We start from the raw sequence: 18,445 nt of genomic DNA, 5'->3' as shown, positions 1-18,445 counted from the left end.
CAGACATGGCCCATCACCAGGAGAGCAGCCCGCGCCCACCCCATGCACACAGCTCTACCCGTGGGTCTCCATCCCCATCTCCCCTCCCCAGAGGGCACCCCTAATTCCTGGTGCCTGCCCCTCGCACATCCCCAGCCCCTCGGTCACTGCCCTACCTTACGTAGAGTGAGATGGGCACCACAGTGTTGAGGATGATGATGTAGGACCAGAAGGAGAGGAAGCCCGAGAAGAAGGCACTGTGCACCCCCTCGTCCCAGGGCAGGTAGATCTGGAAGCAGACGCCCACCTCATGCTCCCAGATGGCATTGCCAATGGCCAGAATCACCCCCATGCACACCAGGAACCCGAAGATCTGGGGACAGGACAGAACATCAGAGCCCAAAGGAGGCCACAGCCGGGGCTCCCTGGGATCTGCCTCCTGCCTACCCAGAGCACCAGCGTGTTCATCAGCCGGTCAATGCTTGTCCGCTTGAACTTGGTGCGGCCGCTGTTCTGCATGAGCTTGGTGTCAGGCCCTGGAGGAGGGAAGGGTCTCAGGGGCTTTCCCCCTTGTGTGCAGGACAGGGGTGGCTGCTGTCCCCACCCACCTGCAAAGATGACGAGGCCAAAGCACCACTCGGTGTTGCGCAGGACGCAGCCCCGCAGCAGCATGTTCTGGTTGCTCAGGGGGTACTTGTTCTCCTTCCAGTACAGCATCCCTCCAAACTTGTCCAGCTTGTTGTTGGGGGGTTCACAGATCACCTCACCTGGGGGCAGGGGATGGCTTGGCTGTAACGTGCCTTCTCCACATGCTCAGCTCCATCCCAGTGCTCCCAGCACCGTCCCCAGCTCCCCAGAGATCTGATTCAAACCATAGGACCACAACAGTGCAGGGATGCTCCTGGTCTCTCCAGGGTGGGCCCACGCCAAGATGATGGAGGAGAAAACGCAGGGGCTGGTCCCAGGTACTCACCATCAAACCGAGCCAGCTTGCTGGTGTCACCCAGCTCTGAGGTGACGGGGATGGCCTGCCGCACCTTCATGTTGGTCTCTCTGCAAGCAAGGAGGCACCACACGTGGGGTTAGAGGCAGCAGATGCTCCCTAGGTTTGGGTCCCCAGCAGCTCCTGCCCTGCCCTGATCTCAGTCCTACCTCTCGCCTCCCCCTGTCACTCGAGGCGAGCAGGGGTGACCTACCCGTCCAGCTCTGCAGTCTCTATGTAGCACAACCCATGGGGTTCACTGCTGGAGAGCAGGAGGAGGTCAGCCTGCCAGGAGAGATATGGGAAGGGTTTTGCTGACACCGGGTCCCCTACACCTTCCCCAGGGGAGCCAGGGGCCAGCGGGGTCCAGTACCGGGTGTCCTCAGCATGGTGCTGTTGGCACCCTGGACACCAGCTCCTGAAGGACCCACATCAGGCAAATCCCCAGAGCTCCAATGCTTCACCCTAAATGCAACTTCCCAGCAGGGAAGTCCCTGACACGTCCACCCCAGGAGGTGACGGAGGAGCACCGTGCCATGCCACTGTTCCTGTGCGCCACCAAGCCAGGACCGCTCCCGTGCTGGGGCCACACTCACCGCCACAAACTGATTGTTCTCCAGCTTGATGATGTCTCCAACACGGACGTTCATCCACTGCTCCTGCCGGAGGCTGCAGGGGGACAGCGCAGTGGAGTTCAACAGGAGTTGGCCGCGCTCTGTTCCCCTGCCTGTAGCCCTGTGCCATGTCCAGGGGGGGCCGTGCCACCTCCCTGGCTGTCCTGTCCCTGTGACACTCACACTCCGCTGATGAGCACCTGAGACTGCCGGTTGTTCACCTGGTTGTCACTTTTATGGCGGAACTGGGTACAGAGGGGAAGAGAGCGGCGTCAGCCCCGCTGGGGATGGGGCCCTGCAGCCCTACCCCTGCGCACCCGCACTGAGGTCACAGCCCCAAGTCCCCTGGCCCGGACAGAGGGGCACCACTCACATAGTCGTCCGTGGCATCTTTGACAGCTGTGATGGTTAAGACAAGAACCAAAGGCACGATGGTGGTGAACCAGGAGAGTGAAGAGATCTGCGGGATCAGCTGGGGACAGAGAGTGGGAGCTGGGGGGGACCCACACTTCCCAATGGCAGGATGTGTCCTGGGCCCCCCCAGCTGCCCAGCCAGGGAAGGAGACCACGGAGGAGCCCCATCTGCCTCCTCAGGACCCGAGCACTCACCTGCAGGATGAGGAGGAAGAGGAAATAGGTGTTGGCCACTTCCTGGAACTGCTCGAAGAGGTTGACAGGCAGGAAGGTGATGATGTTGTACTTGGAGGTCTTGATGCAGTTGCTCTGGGGATGGACAGGACAAAAGGGGGGTTCATGAGTTGCTGAGGCCCCCGTGGCCCCCCAGCATCACTCTGAGAGCTGCAGCTCACCATGGCCCTAACCTGGGATCTCAGCCCAGCAGCTCCTACCCCTCCTCTAACTCTTCCTCAAGAAGCAGATTTCTTCCCCTGGGTCACCCACCAGTCCCCAGGGACCTGTCTCTACCCAGGGAGCAACCAGTACCCAGGGAGCAGCTGGTACCCAGGGACCACAGTGCAGTGCTGTGCAGTGCAGCGCTGTGCCATGCAGTCTTGTGCAGTCTTGTGCAATGCAGTGCCATGTGATGCAGTGCCGTGCCATGCAGTGCTGTGCTGTGCAGTGCCGTGCAATGCAGTGCTGTGCTGTGCAGTGCCGTGCAATGCAGTGCTGTGCCATGCAGTGCCATGCAATGCAGTGCCGTGCGATGCTCGTCAGCACAATTGTCTCAGGGATAAACACCTCATTTTAGCCGTACCCCCCGGCGCTGACCCGCTCCCACCCCCCCAGCGCACTCACTGCGTACTGGAACTTCTCGTTGTAGTCCCGCGCGTTGGCTCGCACCCGCCGCTCCTCCTCTGCAACACAGCCCGGCCGCTGCCCTCAGACCCCAGACCCCGAACCCTCCCGGCCCGGCCCCGCCGCGCCCGCACCGTCCCGCGGGACTCCCGGACCCGCGGCCACTCCTCGGGCATCCCCCAGGGCACGGCCACGGCTGCGGCTCCATCCCGCTCCGCCGCGGTACCGGGGCCCACCGGGGCCTGCCGAGGCCTTGCCGGCCTCCCCCCACCCCGCTCACCTGGGGCCCGGCGGGCTGCGCACCGCTCCATGGCCCGCGGCCCCGCAGCCCATGGGGAACGGGAGGGCGGCCGGGGCCGGGGGCCGGTACCGGGGCCACTACGGCCCCGCTCCCGCTGCCGCGCTGCTGCCGCCGGCTCAGCGCCCCATGGTCGCGGCGGCGCCGGGCGGCGGCGGAAGTGATGGGGGGGGAGAGAACCGGGATGGAACCGGGAACGGGGCGGCCCCCGGAGGGCGGCAGCGGGGTCCTGGGAGCGGGGGGTGGCACCCCACGGACACCCCATAGACAACCCATGGCCGCGGCGTGGGCACCCCATGGAGACCCCATCAACACCCCACGGACACTTCCACGGCCTCAGGGCTCGTTTATTGGTGCAATGGGGGCCGTGGGGGGCCGGTGCCGCTGGCTCGGGAAAGGGGGTGTCTACAGCGTCACTTCTGGGACAGCGGCCTCCTGGTGTCCTTCTCTGCCGGTGAGGTCTTGGGGTCCGTGGGGACGGCGGCGCTGCTGGGGACCGGGGGGCTCTGCTCGGCTGCGGCGGCGCCCTCCGAGAGCGGGTGGTGAAACGCCACGAGGAGCTGGTACAGGGCTGAGCCCACGGCGGCGCCCAGCATTGGTGCCACCACCGGCACCCACCACCACCCATTGCCCCTGCTGGGCACGGGGCACAGTGGGCAAGGCGTCACCCCCATGCTCCCCACCTTCACGCCCTTACCTCGACCCACCTGAATACCTCTGTGCCCCAACCTGCCACATAGGTGAAGAGTCGGGGCCCAAAATCCCGTGCGGGGTTCATGGGGCAGCTGCAGTTGGAGCCCAGGGAGACCTCGAGGGAGAACACCAGCAGGGCCACTGCCACCGGCTCCAGGCCCTTGGGGACACTTTTGTTGTGGGTGTCCAGCATGGCCAGGATGCCCACTATCAGCAGCGCCGTGGCCACCACCTGCAGGGACGGAGTGACAGCTCAGTGCTGGGGGCACCGGTGCCGCCACCAGGCTGGGGGGAGCCAACCCTGGCACCCACCTGGTCCAAGAAGCCATTGGAGAGGGACAGGTAGTCAGCGGGGTAGGTGGCAAAGATGGAGGCGGTTTCCCGGGGGCCGGAGGCAGTGAGGGTCCCGTTGCTGTAGTGATGGATGGCATCTGCAGAGCAAAGGCAGAGCCTGTGTGGGGACCCCAGTCACCCTGACACCAGCACTGGACACGGGCCCCCAGCCCTGTACCATAGTAGACAGCGTAGACAGCTCCAGCAGAGATGAACGCTGCCAAGGTCTGCACAGCCACAAAGATGGGCAACTTCCACCAGGGAAACTGCTCCAGGAGACACATGGCGAGGGAGAACGCTGGGTTCAGGTGGGCCCCTGCAACGGAGTGGGGAGAGGGGTGGGAGCAGGGGGTCCTTGGAGCCAGGGGACAGCGGGAGCAGGGTGTCCTCCCCAGCCTCACCAGAGACTCCCCCTGCTATATAGATGGACACCATGACGGCCAGGGCGCCTGCCAGGTAGGCAGTGAGGATGCTCCCCTTGGACTCGGAGCTGGTGACCATCTGTGCTGAGCCACTCAGGGTGATGAGCTGCAGGAGAGGGACATGGCTCCAGCACAGCCCCTCACCGAGCCCCCAGCCTGCTCCCAGGCAGCAGGGGATCAGGCAGGTGAGGGCTGCTCCAGTGCTGCCTCCTGCACCATCTCCATCCCGCATCCCCTGGCTCCAGGTTCGGGCACTATACAGAGGCAAGCAGGGAGGTGGTAACTGCTGCAGATCGTGGTTCTAATTGCAAAGTCTGCTGTGTCCTTCCTGAGCAGGCAGCGGGGAAGAGGTGCTGCCCTTCAGGATGCAGCCCCAGAGCCCCAACCTTTGCCTGAGGCAGGGCAGGAGGTGTCAAGGTCCGTGCTACCCAGCCCTGCTCCCTCAGGAGCCATATGGCAGCTCCCGTGCCCATGTTGTGCCCGAGCCACTGTGGTGCAGCATGTCCCAGGTCCAAGCAGGAGGCCAGGTAATTCCTTCACGAGCACAGTGCAGCCCCAAACCCCCCTGCTCTGGGGTCCCCCAGTGTCTGCCCCAAACCCCCCGTTTCCCACTCACAATGAGCACGAGGACGGCCAGCATCTCAGCCAGGCACTCCCGCACCAGCTGGTTCTGGATGTGGAGCAGAGCCCGGGCGCTTGCCAAGAAGGAAGTGGTGCCCATGGGGCTGGCCAGGAGCAGGCAGCGGCAGCGGTGATGCCGGGCTCTCTCCCAGCCAGGTTTTATGAGCCCTGGTGCTGGGTGATAACGTGCAGACTTTACACCAATCGGAGCCACAGCACAGGGAGACGCCTCACAGGGACCAGAGTCCTGCGTGGGGCTGGGGACAGCAGTGTGGCCTCGGTAGGAGCAGAGCCCCCGCAGGTCCCCAGGCTCTGCTGAGCCAGCACAGGCGGGTGTGCTCCAGGGAGCTCTGCTTTTCCCTGCCGGATCCCTGCTCACAGGCAGCGCTAATGAAGGTAATGAAGAAGCCTTGGAGTGGGTCCTGGCCTGGTCCCTTGAGAGGAGCACAGGAGACCAGACATGGTGGGCAGGGATCAGCACAAAGCAGCCCATCACTGCCTGCACCCAGGAGCCACCTGGTGGGTTCCTGGCTCTGCATCGGGCAGGTTCTGGCCTGAAGGAGCCTGGCAGGTCACCATTAGCATAAATAGACTTTATTTCTCTGTACACACATGCACACACACACTCAGCCCCCCAAGGGGTCCTTCTGCAGAAGATGGGCAGCCCCCAGAGACCAGCTCCCAGCAGGATCTGATCCATCTGCAACAGAACAGGTGGTGAGAAGAGGCTGCTGTTGGTGTCCACCCATCCATTCATCCATCCCCATGGCCCTGGTGAGACCCAGGGTCCCCCCACCCATTACACCTACGGGGTGCTCAGCCAGGCTGGGCACAGCTACCAGCTTGAGAACCAGCGTCGGAAGAAGCTGCCCAGCGCAGAGGACGGGTCGCTCAGGTTGGGAGGGTGGAGATTGTCCTCTGGCGGCCACGTGCCTGCGAACTGCGCCAGCTCCCCTGGGAGAGCAAGGAGAGCAAGGAGAGCTGGCTCATGGGGGCCCTGCCTTGCTCCCCTCACCCTCATTAGTGTCCCACTCACGGTCATCCATATTGACCACCTCCTCTCGGTAGTCTTTGCTCTGCCCGTCCTCCTTGGTGGTGGTGATGAAAGCCTGGTTCCCCCTCCGGCGTGTCACCGTTGTCTCCCGGTGGCCCTGGCTGTCCTGCACGGTGCGGCGCTCCTCCACTGCCTGTGCAGAGCACCACCAAGCCCTGAGCCCCACCACGAGCCCTGGCTCCGCTCCTTGCACTGGGGACAGTGTCCCCCAGTCACCCGCTCTCCCCTCAGGGGACACTCACCCCATCAGGCAGAGTCACTTTGGTGACAGAGACGCTCTGGAAGTAAGAGTGAGCCTTGGGCTCGCTGGGTCTCAGGATGGTGCCCAGCCCTGCGGAGGAGACCTGCGAGTCCAGGTCTGGGGATGGGGGAGACGTGAGATGGTGACAGCAGCGTGGGGCAGGGTGGGCAGGGACCCTGTGGCACTCACCCTGATCTGCCTTGAGGCTGGGAGGAGACGGGGGAGCGTTGTCCAGCTGCAAAGCAACGCACGCACTAGTGACACAGAGAACACCCCAGCGACCACCAGCGCCGGCCCCGCGCCTCACTCACCCCCAGGAAGGGGCTCCATGGCTGGGCCGGGCTCTCTGGGTGCTTCAGCATTGAGTCCCGCAGCGGCCGCCCCTCGCCGGGGCTGGGCAATGCAGGCTCAGGGGGGGGCAGCCGCTCCTCCTGCCCGCCGGAAGGCAGCGGGAGCCCGGCCCAGGCGCCGCCGAACACCCCCAGGAGCTCGCCCACGTCCCGGAACAGCTCCTCGAAGGCACCGCGGGGCCCGAAGCCGAAGTGCGGGGGGGGCTGCGCCAGAGACGGGCCGTCCTCACCATCCTCGTCCTCGTCCCACGTCGCGCCGCCAAAGAGCGGGTCCCGGGGCCTGCGGGACCACGGCGCTGAGACACCGGAGCAGCCGGGGCCGGGGGGGTTAATGGGGACGGGGTTTAACCGGGAAGGGCGAGGGTGGCAACGGGGGGTTAACCGGTACCTCCGCGGCCCCGGGAACCCGAAGAAGCCCCGAAACGCATCGTAGAAACTCATCGCCGCCGTCCGCTCCCACCGCGTCGCACTACCACCGCGTCGCGCTGCCGTAAAGCGCCGCCGGTTGTCGCGAAGCGCCAGGGGAGCCGCCGGGTCCTAAGCCCCGCCGCCTGGCTCTACCTTCCCGCCTCCCGTCGCTCCCGCTGGGCTCCGCTCCCCATCCGCAGCACGAGGCGGGACCCGGGGCAGGGACAAGGGTATCCCGGTGCCCGGGAAAGAGCCACAGAAGGGCGCTATAAACCCGGGAAGGGGGAGGCAGGAGAACCTGCTCCGTGCCCCAAAAAGACGGAGCCAGGCAGGGAAGGGAGGGAGGAAAAGATGCACACATGACTTTGTGGTCTTTATTCTCTTTAGTGAAGCGCCCCTCCGCCCAGGGGCTGCGTTTGGAACTTAAAAAAGACAAGATCTGACTGCATAGAAAACAACCAAAAACCCCAACCTGGAGCCCAAAAGCAGAAGGTACTTACAGCGTGCAAGGTGGAGGGGGCAAAAGTAAATCGGGGGGTACAGGACACCCACTCTGGGGCAGCAAAGGGAGAGCAAGGAAATGAGAGACATGGAGGACGTAGTGGGGTTTTTGTTTTTATATACAAGACACATTTATCCATTAAATTTAGAACACGGTACAAAAAAAAAAAAAACCACTTCAACTAATTCATCTTACAATGCTGTTCATATCAATTACTGTTCTTATTTCCTAATAATAAGGGGGGGTTGCTGTAGGCGACTCGCAGCTTCCACTCCTTTGGATCCGACAGGTTCTGGGGGGCAGCAGGAGGTGGAGTGGGGTGAAAGAAAGGAGTCAAAACCAATAAAGGCCCCTACGGCAAACGGTTCGGAGGCTGAATGCAGAGAGAGGGGAGAAAAGGGGAAAAAAAAAAAAAAAAAGAGAAAACCAAGAAAAAAAAAATACAAATTCTATATTACATACAAGAGGAAAAGGTGGCTGAAGACAGAGGAGGCGGCTGCTGGCTTGCCCTGCCAGGGGCTGTGAGCTTGGGGCTGCCCTGCTACCAACCACTCCTCCCCAGGACCCTTCGGTGTCAGGCTTGGTGGGATGCTCCTCCAGAAGTGAGTGGGGGGCGAGGGTGGCCCCGGCCTCAGTTGGCTCCCCAGCTGTAGCTGTTGTAGGCAGACTTGTTGGCCTGGGATTTCTGGGGGATGGAGCTGCCTTGGCTGCGCTGTCCGGAGCCGCTCTGTGGGAGGAGAAGTGTGTGGTTATGGAGAGGGGAATCGGCACTGTCACCTCTAGGGTCCCAATCCCAGCCTGCTCTGCAGGGTGCTGAGCCACGGGTGCTGCGGCGTTCACAGAGCCACAGCAGCCACAGGACCCTCCCTCTGCTCTGCGCCTGCCTCCAGAGCAGCACCACGGCAGAAGCGCAGGCAGTGAGGGCCCCTGCGGCTCTGTGGGGGCTGCTGCAGGGCAGGGAGGGGGGGAAAGGTGGGAAAAGGGTTAGAGCAGGGGTGTGTGTCTGTGCGCGCGGGTGTGTGTGTGTCCACATACTGCCTGAGGGCCTCTCTCCTCGCCTCAAAGGGCCAACGGGGGAGAAGGAAGGGGCTACGTGAGCCTGGGGGGCCTTAGGGGCAGGGGGAGACCCCAGGGCAAGTGCAATGCATTATCAGAGAGGTTCATTACCTGATCTTCCTGCTGGCGTTGGCAGCACAGTATCATCTGCAAATATGGAAGCTGTTGCAGTACCAGGATATGTAAAAATAAAGGGACAAACTATGACAATAGAAATCCACGGTTAGACCTGAAAGCTATGGCGGGGTCGTGGCTCTGGCAAGTAACCCCTTTGCTGCTGGCCTGAAGAGGAACGGGGGAGCTCAGGGCAGACCAGGCATGTCTGCGTGGAGGGGCACTACCCGACCCTACCTTGTCCAGCCCGGCAGCAAGGGGGCTGTGCCGAGGACCCCCCAGCAGAGCACACCCCGGCCCTTCCTCACCTCGTCTTCTGCTCGGCCCTGTGTGTATGTGCAGGTGTGAGCATGTGCGTGTCACGCGTGTTCACGTGTGTCCGCCGCAGGGCATGAGGGGAGGGAGGGAGGGGGGGGGGCCAGGGGAGGCAGGGGGAAAGCCCTAGGAGATACCCCAGCAAAGGCCAGGGGCTGGGGGAGCTGCTTACCTGCCCGTCCTGCTGCAGGTGGTGGTGGAGAATCTGCGAGTGGGGCTGCTGATGCGGGGTCAGGATGTGCATGAACGGGGTGGGGGGATAGGCTGCCGCCGTCGCAGGGTTGATGGGGCCGCCGCTGCCCAGCGCCGAAGGCAGGTTGAAGGAAGCTGCCGGGGTTCCAGTGTGAAATCCCTGCTTCTCGAAGGATTGCTGAGGAGGAGATGCCAATGATGGAATAAGGGCTGGGTGACGGGTGGCGCTGCCCTGTCCCGGGATAGCAGCGTGTCCCTTCCCACCTCCACAAGTCAGAGTGTGTGGAGCAGAAGCTCTGCCTATGGCTCTTTCTGGGCTTGGAGCTGCCCGAGGTTGGAAGGGCCTTTCCCTTCTCCCTGCCTGGCTGCTCCAAGGGGAACACCTCACTGCCCAGGGAGGCTTCCTTGAGCACACTGCAGACACTAACCTGAGTTTTGGAGTAGACAGAGCCCGAGATGTCCGGCACTCCCGTGTTACTGGATGTCACAGATACACCTGGGGAGAAGGAAAGGCAAGTGATCAATGCTAACACCAGCATGAGGTGGTGGAGAGCTCTAGTGGCTTGCAGCCAGGGAAGGGCTAGAGACAGACGCATCCTGGGCAGCGGGGTTTTGGTGAGGCCAAGCTGCAGAGGGCCTGTATCAGTGGAAGATCTTTTACTCTGGACATGAGCAGTTTCTGAATGCCTCTTGCTGCCACTCAGAGAAATGCATGTTCTTGAAGAGCCCAGAAAACAGCAACTCTGAGAAAAGCTGTAGGGGATGCAGCAGACAGAGAAGAAAACAAGCTCCCAGCATGTAGCACAGCAGCAAGAGAGCTCCTTGGGTGTCAAACAGGCAACTGCATGTAAAGGGGACTCAGCTGTGGGCCGGGACAGTTGGTGCAGCAACTGGCAACACTGGCACACAGCCTGTGTTTTCAAAGGTGGTGGGACAGAGGAGAGCCTCAGCAGTCATTTAAGGCCCAGAACAGGTGTTGAAATGAAAGAGGTCTGAAAGCCTCAGCACCAGTGAGTCGGGACAGAGCTGAACTAGCTTCGCAAAGGGAAAACTGTGTCTTGAAGGTCTCTAACGTAGTGGAAAAAGCACACCAGGATTTAAAGACTGGAAGAGGGACCCAAACCCAGGCAGATATTAACCAGTGACACCAGTACTGAGACAAGTGGCAGGTTCGTGACCTCCTCAGATCTCTGAATCAAGGACACTTCTCTAGGAAGCATGGATCTGCCCAACACACGAGTCAATCCAGTTCCCAGGCTCCAATCCTGGACAATTAGTGTTCTATTGATCACAGACAGGCAGTAAAAAGAAGAAAAGCCCCTGATAAAAGTGCAAGGCCCAACCCATTCAACTGCTGGGCACAGTGGAAGGCACAGAGTGCAAGACAGCAGTACCCTTAGATGACCAGAGAGACTGGGAACTGCAGTGTCAGTGCCTGCTGCTGAGGTAGATGCTGGGTCTCTTACCAGTGCTGTATCCATGAGAGCCATAGCCACTGGGCTGCTGAAAAGGGGTTGCTGATGCATTGACGCTGACATTCACACCATGCTGCTTGGAAGAGGTAGGAGCAACCTACAGGAAGGAGAGCAGCAGGAGAGTGAGGAGGGGCCTCTCTGTACTGCCCCTCCTGCCCAAATCCCACTGCCTGCCCCTGCGGAACTCACAGGGAACACGGCGGGCCCGTACTGGAAGGTGCTGGGGAGCCCTGGTACCCCTGTGTAGTAGGGCAGACTGGTGTAACTGTAGCCAGGAGGCAGCGCCGGGTTCAGGAACGTCTGCTGTGTGGTGTGGTGGGTCTGGGTCTGGCTCTGCTGGGGCTGGGCCAGAGTCGTTGCAGGAGCAGGGGAAGAGGCATCACCTCGGCCGAATTTGGTTAAGTCACCTGGAATACAGAAGATGAGAAGAGACTGAAGGAAACTCCTGGCCCATTGCAGCTCAGCCCAAACGGGACCCACCTTTCTGATCAATAGTGACTTGAAGCAATCCCCATCCTACAGCTACTGAAGACTTCAGCCCTAGTAGCCTTCAGACTCTTGCACACTGCTGAGCTGTTAACTGCTGTCCTCATCCCTGAGAGGAGGACTTGAGAAGGGAAGGGAAGCCCAAAGCAGCTACAGTGCTGCACTGCCTGATGTGAGCCTGTGATCTGGTATTGGATAAACCACAACAGAGTCCAGATGCTAGAGCTCTCTCTGAGCCAGCAGCAGCCTTGAACACAACTCAGCTCCCTCCAGAGCCAGACCTCAGGCCAGGGCAGCAGCCTGGGGGTTCTGTCCTACCTGCAAACAGCTCTTCAATGAAGAGGAGAGTAGAATATCTCCCAGTTGAGGATGTGTGAATGGCCCCTATTTGCATCAGGGCTCACACCTCCTTCTCTCTTGCTGATGGCACTGAATCAAACAGGGCCCAGCAGCTCACATAATACTCCCTTCCCAGGTTGGGCATTGCCTGAAGGCTTGGGTACAGGGCTCTGAGAGGCAATCTTGGCTGCTCTTTATGAGCCCCTGCGTGGCTCCTCCATGCAAACACTCTCACACAGCAAGGCAGTGAATTTCCAGCTCCCAAGTGAGTCCAGTACAGGGACAAACACGGTAAGTTACACATGAAGCAGCGCTGCACCCCGAGCTGGGCATTTCAGCCTCAGTAAGCTGAGCACAAACACTTCTGCACAACCAAGCTCCTGCTGAAGCAGGGGATGGAGAAATGGTGCTGGGAAAAGATCCATTCATGGAGTGCAACAATTCCTAAAGCACCTGAAAGCTCAGTACAAGCTCTGCCCACTGGGACTCCGCAGTGTGAGGACATGCACCTACCAAGGCTGGTGAGAGAACAAAGAATTTAAGTGCCGAGAAACATGCTCCAGACCAAAGGCAGTGCAGGGAGCTGGTGAAGGCGCTGGCACAGGAAACCAGGAACCAGCAGCACAAACACCTAATGGGATATGCAAGCAGAACAGGCTTTTTTCTTACCAGAGTACGGATTGCTGCTCAGGCTGCCATCTCTTCCAGTCAGTGGGGTGGTGGGTGTAGGGAATGGGATGCTGTAGTAATCCTGAAGGATAAAAAACCAAAGAAGTTTGATGAGCTCAGTGCCAAGATGCAATGCAGGATCTTTTGGAAAAGAGCAATTTCTGGACTGCAGCCACTAAACATGTTGGAGTGTTGCAGTTCAATCAGCCACATGGAAGCTGATCACAGCCTACAGCAATCCCAGCTTCTTTCTAGCATGCACCATCCCCCTCATCTGGCTATTAGAATAACCAGATAAGGTCTACTGGTATGCAAGTCCTGAAAGTGCCTGGACTTTTCCCTCCACAGCACAAGGGACACATGTGGCATTGCTTGATAAACCCATTCTCATTATTTGGTCACTGCCTCTTTCAAGGCTCAGAGGCAAGTCTCTACAACAGCTCATTGCACCACTGGCAAGCAGAACAGTGCTCTAGCTCTGCATTCCCTAGTCCCACCAGCAGTGTGACTGACCAATGCTCCTAACTCCCCAAATGTAAAGGAGCAGCTGAGTAACACTACTGCACAGGAGCACCCATTCAGCACTCCCTTTGTCAGCTCCTCAGGACTACCTCACAGCCTGATCTGTCTGCACACACAAAGCAGCAGCACCAGTGGAAGCAGCATGTCCCTGTACTCACCAATGGGAATCTTGTCTGAAGCATTTGCAAGTCATCATATCCATACACCTGTGGCTAGAAAAAGAGCAGGAGATGACATTAGGGACACAGACTAGATAAAGCCACTTACCTCATTTTAGATTAAGCATTTAGATAAATGTGAGAAAAAGCCATAAGCAGATGAGCAGAGGCTACACAATTACCAAGGTGCAGGCAGCCAGCATTCACCACCACCAGACTGACACTGCCAAGAACCCTTTCATATGCTGCTCAAATGAGGAGTGAGCACCAACACCCAGCACAGTGCTCCAGACCACAAAGGCACTGACAGTGTTCCTCTAGAGATTATTCCAACACCAAATTCCGTCCTTGTCTTCAGAAAAACAGTTGTGATTTTGTGGCAGTTGCCGCCCTTGTTCTCACTGTGTGGCCTTTGTAAGCCATGTTGCTAATACAGCTCCACACCTCCCTGAGCTGTGCTCTGACCAAGGGCTGTTGCTCCCCAAAGGGTGGGAAGGCTGTAGAGAAGAGGCAGACACAGAATCTGCTCTGGAGTGACCAGAATTACAGATGTTTACCCCCATAGGTACATGGATTTCCTCTGTTACTATGGAAAACATGCAGGAAAACAGCAGGTTTTATGGAACACAGCAGGTCCAGGCTCTTCCCATCCAAGGCAGTCCTTCTGTGCTGCTGTTTTTGTTTCTCTACTATCCTACATCCCTGCCTGCTAGCTGAAGACAGAGCTAGGAGGGATCTAGTGGCATGACATGACTGCAAAGAGCTGGTTATCCCACTCACCGGATAGGCATGTAGCAGCCCTGGAGCCATGATGTACGGATTAGGCAACAACGGTGGGACTCCAGGAGGGAGATTGGGAGGGGCTTTTCCTGGAAAAAGGAAGTTCCCCAGTGTAGCAAACAGCAGAAGCTGCCTCTCATTGCCCCCGTCCCCTTATCCTATTCAGCAGTACCCAGGAAAATACCTGATGTTGTTGCGACTGAGCTGCGAGTCGAGGCTGTCACGGTGGAGTTACTACTGAGGCTGAGGCCCAGGCTGCTGACACTGCTGAGGCTGGAGGAAACACTTACGACTGGTGGGGCAGCTGACACTGTGCTGGAGGAGGTGGAGAAAGTGCTAGCAGAAGAATGGAGGCTTGCTTCACTCTCCACACTTGTGTGCTAGGGAAGGAAGGGAGAAGAGTCAGGGGACCAGACAGCTGGAACGGAGTGCAGAAACACTGCAAGACACTGCCTGCACCTGGCCATTCCGAGAGCCTGCAATGAACATGGCTGCTGCAGGCTACAAAGAAACCTGCTTTGCATCTGGCTTAAGTCCAAAGTCCTGACAGCAGCTAACCCCTAATTCTTCTGAGCCTTGCATGTGGCTGTGTCCCAACATGCCTGTCTGCTGAAGAAGCAGGGCTGAGCACCGCATCTGCAGCGAGAGGCTGACACTGCTGCAGAAGCCAATGCCCAGGGACTCTGCACTGAAGGAGCTCCAGCAGAACATACATTTGAACAGTGGCACTTCAGCAGCTGCCAGTTTACTCTGGCACCTGGTTGTAACTCTGCAGCACATTCAAGAGCTGCTACAGGCTCAGAAGCAGCGGATGTTACGCCTGACACAGGCAAGGTGTCAAAAGCCTCGAGACAGAGGTGCACAGACAGCGTTCTGACATAACCCCCTGTCCTCTCCATAAAACATCCAAGCTCCAGCAGAACAACCAGCAGCCTGGTAGCTCTTGTCACAACTGCAGGCACTGTGCCAGTGGGGATACACAGCACTAAAGCACACCAGACTCACCAGAAGAGTTGAAGTTGACGTTCGCCCAGAGGAGGTGGATGAGGACAGACTGTTCTGCTGGGTGGGTAATGTACTGCAGAAGGAGGAATAAAAGGTTGTCAAGCCAAAGGATGAGAGTCGTCATTGGCAGCACCAGCCCAGATCCCATTCCCCACCTACTTAGATGGGATGATTTATGTTGGTCTTCCCCATCACATGAGACAGACTTTGCTGCCCACTCTAGATCCCTGCTTCTAGTTCTGCACCTCCAGACAGCCACCCGCCACACTTGCTCACCTGCTGAGCTGGGCACTGGTTGTACTGGGGAGCTCCTCACTGTGGCTCAGGCTGCTCAGAGCTGTCGAGTGTTGGCTGGCTGTTGTCAGCAACGAGGATGCAGAAACCCCATCATTGAGAGGCGTGATGCTGGGAGCAGAGGGGGAATCTGATTTCACTGTGGGGCCTGTAGCACCTGCCAACGAAAGCTTTGCATTAGCAACAGCTCCTGGAAGGCAATGGAGTGGTGAGGATCAGCAAAGCAGGGAGATGCAGGGCTTCCCTCACTGCTGCCAGCTAGTTACACACTTGTGACAGCAGAACTATGTTGTACTTCTCGCTTTACCCCAGCACTGCCTTCAGCCCTTCAAAGAGCTTGAAGACCTATAGATGAGGTCCCTTTCACAGAGAGAAAATTATTATCACCAGGGAGTGACTCATCATGGATCTCAGGGATCCATCATCTGAAAGCTGCACATCTCAAGGCAAAGAAATAATCTTAGTGGCAGCAACTAGTCCAGCAGGCAAAAGACCTGCTGTTAGTACAGATAAAGCTTTCTTTTCGAAGCAAAGAATATGAGCAGCACAAGAGGCTCAGGACACCCACGGCACTGAGAGACTCTTACCTTCGACAGCCTGTGTGGTTTGTAACGGCGTGGGTTGTACAGAACTGAAACCATTCTGAGGAAGAAGAGAGAAAGAGTACTGGGCATTGCAGTTCCTTTCCCTGAGGCAGGTCTAGTGCTAGCTCCCCCGTCAACACCCTCCTCACCATCATGTCACCACACTGTGTGGGGTCTGTCCCAAGCTCAACCAGCCCAGTGCCAGAAAGACCCCCAAGTGCCTTATTTGAGCAAGCAGGGCAAGAAGCTCTTCTGCTGCTGGTAGCCAGACTGGCTCAAGATCCCCAAGCCAGAACTGCTGTTACTGAATGTGTGTGCAGCATGCCGGAACTGAATCCTACAGACAAAACTAAATCCTTAGCCTGAATGCCACTCTGCACAAGGTAATTACGCATGACAGGACACATGGCCTGCTATCAACCACTGCTAACCCCACTGGCCCAGCCCCAGGGAACTTCCATAACTAAGGGCTCTGGTAGCAGCTAGAAGGCAGCTCTCACAAGCCATGTGGTGAGGCTTGGAGGATCACAGAAACACTTAATACATCACTTAGCTTCCCCCAAGCCAGAGCTTCACACACTGTGCTTACTCAGCACAAAGGGTGAGCAAAGCTCTTTTCCTACCTTAGCCTGGGGCAGATCTTTCTGGGGCGAGGAGGAGATGGAATTTGGGTATCGCCTCGTCTGGGTGGATCTCTGCTCATACAGTGGTCCCTGAGCACTGTTCTGGGAGGTAAATGTTGCTGTCTGCATTGTGCTGCTCTGGTAACCAGACTCTTGGCTTTGATTGGACGAAACTGTGGATGAAGATTCACTGCTAAGGAAGAAACCAAACAAGAAGAGTGAGTGTTTTCCTCCAGCACAGCCCTGCTGGAAGCTGCTCATCCTGGAGACTTCATCTCAACCTTAAAAATGAACTGTCCCAAGCATCAGCACGAAAGTACCACACAAAGCAGCCAAGCAGTGAAACATAGCCAGGGAAGGGCCACGGAAGGATGGTGGCACCTTGATGCAGCTCTCCCTCACACACTTCTGTGCCCTAGATGACATTTCATGAGCTGCCACCACTCAGGTCCCAGCACTCAAGAGACTGGCCAGATACTAAGGGTCAGCCCAATAGAGGGCTTTGCTTTGAAAAGGTATTATCATCGTAGCTACACCTACTCCACTGTGTCATAGACTCATGGGATCATAGAATCCTGGAATAGTTAGGGTTGGAAAGGACCTTAAGATCACCCAGTTGCAATCCCCTGCCATGGTCAGGGACACTTCACCCAAGGGATACCATGTCACCCAAGGCTCTGTCCAACCTGACCTTGAGCACTGCCAGGCATGGAGCATTTACCACTTCTTTGGGCACCCTGATGTCAGTGCCTCACCACCCTCACAGGGAAGAACTTCTGCCTTATATATAACCCAGACTTTGCCTGTTTCAGTTTGAGCCCATCACCCCTTGTTCTATTCCTTCAGTCCCCTGGTTTGCCAGGCAAAAAGCAGGACAAAAGTAGTAATCTCTTCTCCAGGGACAAAGAACAGTTGCACTGGGGATTCTTCTGTGCTTCCAGGAGCACAGCTAACTGCAGCAGGAAACATCTGCTTTCTGTGCAAGTACCACAGGTCAATCAGTCAGAGAGCTGCCTGAATGAGTCTGCTGGCAACTTGGGCTTTGCTTTTGCATACATTGTCCCCCCTTTGTGACCATGGCACAGTCAGAAAGGGTCTACTAGTATGCAGCACTACTGAAGTCTATGGGACCAGCTACCCTTCCAAAGCTACTTGCTTGGATTCATGTTTCCTTCCTCGTGCCCAGCCCTCACCTCGCTGTGCTGGTGTACAGGCTGCTCTGAGCCTGGCTCACAGCAGCACTTGTTGTGGGTGTTGATTCATACTCCGCAAGAACAGGCTCGGAACCAAACTGCAATGCCCCAAACTGCAGGTTGAGCCCTGAAATATCTGCTGAGCCAGGCATTTCCACTGCAAGGGCAGGAATCTGCAAGGAAGGAACAGCAGAAAGGACCAGTCACCCTCTGGGATCAGCACAGAGAATGACTTTAGTATCCCCGTTTCCCAGCACGTGATGGTAGTTCCAGGCTTGCATCATCTGTATCAACTCTGTTCAACCCAGGTAGGGAAGCTTTCTCCATCACCACCCCAACTTCCTAAGAACAGTAAGGCTAAGCCCACCCCCCGTGGACTGTTCTGGATCTCTACCACAGTACATCCCCTTCCCCACCATCCATCCCCACCTTTGATGTCAATGACGCCTTTTTCTTCTGCTGCTTCAGCTTCTGCTGAGCTGGCTGGGGACTGGATGACTGGTTGTCCGAGGAGCCTGGGGACATCTGAGGGACAGGATTGGCTTTGCTGGGCAGCGGGGAGGAGGAGGGTGCTGGAACGGTTGTGGAGGCAGTCACCACAGGCTGTTTCTCCTGCATGAACACTTCGATCATGGTTGAAGTTGAGGTGAAGGCCTGACGCTTGGTGAAGGGACTATGCACGGAGGAGTCTGTTGGGTTCTTGAGATCTACCAGGGGAGACAAGAGTGGAGTTAGGGGGGGTTTGTTTCCTTAAAACTAAATCAACTTCTGACACTTCAGAGGATCAACCAGCTTGGAAAGCACCTTTAAGATCATCCAGTCCAACCATTTCCAGCACTGCCAAGGCCACCACTATCCCATGGCACTGAGGGCCTCATGTACATGGTGT

The 18,445-nt window shown here is 57.9% G+C and overlaps 4 protein-coding genes and 2 non-coding genes across 22 annotated transcripts in view; all 6 read right to left on the bottom strand.

Annotated features, from left to right (window-relative positions):
- ATP8B2 (ATPase phospholipid transporting 8B2) overlaps positions 1–3,385 on the bottom strand; it is a 103,012-nt gene extending 99,627 nt beyond the window's left edge. For 2 of the 3 annotated variants that reach the window (XM_061375165.1, XM_061375164.1), the window contains exons 1-11: positions 3,110–3,236; positions 2,837–2,888; positions 2,185–2,298; positions 1,949–2,047; positions 1,759–1,820; positions 1,558–1,630; positions 1,176–1,246; positions 953–1,032; positions 588–746; positions 427–515; positions 156–352 (exon numbers count right to left, since the gene is read on the bottom strand). In XM_061375165.1, the coding sequence (XP_061231149.1) occupies positions 156–352; positions 427–515; positions 588–746; positions 953–1,032; positions 1,176–1,246; positions 1,558–1,630; positions 1,759–1,820; positions 1,949–2,047; positions 2,185–2,298; positions 2,837–2,888; positions 3,110–3,162 (1,049 nt within the window). In that variant the 5' untranslated portion in view covers positions 3,163–3,236. Of the gene's footprint in view, positions 1–155; positions 353–426; positions 516–587; positions 747–952; positions 1,033–1,175; positions 1,247–1,557; positions 1,631–1,758; positions 1,821–1,948; positions 2,048–2,184; positions 2,299–2,829; positions 2,889–3,109 lie in introns of all 3 variants that reach the window. The other variant, XM_061375166.1, reaches the window with a different exon arrangement.
- Positions 3,386–3,540: 155 nt separating this feature from the next.
- Positions 3,541–6,087, bottom strand: AQP10 (aquaporin 10). Its single transcript, XM_061375293.1, has 7 exons — positions 6,006–6,087; positions 5,192–5,896; positions 4,555–4,681; positions 4,332–4,469; positions 4,133–4,251; positions 3,835–4,052; positions 3,541–3,763 (listed from the first exon to the last, which is right to left on the bottom strand). The coding sequence occupies exons 2-7, from the start codon at positions 5,894–5,896 to the stop codon at positions 3,541–3,543; spliced, it is 1,530 nt and encodes a 509-aa protein (XP_061231277.1). The 5' UTR covers positions 6,006–6,087.
- On the bottom strand, positions 5,775–7,309 carry HAX1 (HCLS1 associated protein X-1). 2 transcript variants are annotated; one of them, XM_061375247.1, is made up of 6 exons: positions 7,230–7,309; positions 6,803–7,121; positions 6,681–6,726; positions 6,493–6,608; positions 6,233–6,383; positions 5,775–6,150 (listed from the first exon to the last, which is right to left on the bottom strand). In XM_061375247.1, the coding sequence occupies exons 1-6, from the start codon at positions 7,280–7,282 to the stop codon at positions 6,032–6,034; spliced, it is 804 nt and encodes a 267-aa protein (XP_061231231.1). In that variant the 5' UTR covers positions 7,283–7,309; the 3' UTR covers positions 5,775–6,031. The 2 variants fall into 2 exon arrangements, with proteins under 2 accessions (XP_061231231.1, XP_061231232.1); XM_061375248.1 differs by having other exon boundaries at positions 6,252–6,383.
- Positions 7,310–7,609: 300 nt separating this feature from the next.
- Positions 7,610–18,445, bottom strand: part of UBAP2L (ubiquitin associated protein 2 like) — a 26,249-nt gene continuing 15,413 nt past the window's right edge. For 4 of the 14 annotated variants that reach the window (XM_061375232.1, XM_061375233.1, XM_061375235.1 and 1 more), the window contains 16 exons: positions 17,986–18,263; positions 17,557–17,729; positions 16,364–16,556; positions 15,744–15,798; positions 15,139–15,313; positions 14,863–14,935; positions 14,042–14,237; positions 13,858–13,946; positions 13,078–13,131; positions 12,398–12,479; positions 11,093–11,310; positions 10,895–11,000; positions 9,857–9,924; positions 9,409–9,606; positions 8,919–8,969; positions 7,610–8,478 (listed from right to left, as the gene is read on the bottom strand). In XM_061375232.1, coding sequence (XP_061231216.1) covers positions 8,383–8,478; positions 8,919–8,969; positions 9,409–9,606; positions 9,857–9,924; positions 10,895–11,000; positions 11,093–11,310; positions 12,398–12,479; positions 13,078–13,131; positions 13,858–13,946; positions 14,042–14,237; positions 14,863–14,935; positions 15,139–15,313; positions 15,744–15,798; positions 16,364–16,556; positions 17,557–17,729; positions 17,986–18,263 — 2,105 coding nt within the window. In that variant the 3' untranslated portion in view covers positions 7,610–8,382. Of the gene's footprint in view, positions 8,479–8,918; positions 8,970–9,158; positions 9,248–9,408; positions 9,607–9,856; positions 9,925–10,894; positions 11,001–11,092; positions 11,311–12,397; positions 12,480–13,077; positions 13,132–13,857; positions 13,947–14,041; positions 14,238–14,862; positions 14,936–15,138; positions 15,314–15,743; positions 15,799–16,363; positions 16,557–17,556; positions 17,730–17,985; positions 18,264–18,445 lie in introns of those variants that run through there. The other 10 variants (XM_061375234.1, XM_061375237.1, XM_061375245.1 and 7 more) reach the window with 6 other exon arrangements.
- On the bottom strand, positions 12,577–12,712 carry LOC133224071 (small nucleolar RNA SNORA58). Its single transcript, XR_009728758.1, has one exon. It is a non-coding gene; the product is annotated as a small nucleolar RNA SNORA58 (small nucleolar RNA).
- Positions 17,338–17,473, bottom strand: LOC133224072 (small nucleolar RNA SNORA58). The gene has a single exon (XR_009728759.1). It is a non-coding gene; the product is annotated as a small nucleolar RNA SNORA58 (small nucleolar RNA).

The sequence above is a fragment of the Neopsephotus bourkii genome, unplaced genomic scaffold (assembly GCF_033783945.1).
Source record: "Neopsephotus bourkii isolate Nb327-2 ecotype Australia unplaced genomic scaffold, CSIRO-AGI_Nbou_v1 NB_1660, whole genome shotgun sequence".
Taxonomy (NCBI): Eukaryota; Metazoa; Chordata; class Aves; order Psittaciformes; family Psittacidae; genus Neopsephotus; species Neopsephotus bourkii.
Note: the sequence above shows the minus strand (reverse complement) of the source record. Positions and strands in the feature narration are given on the sequence as shown.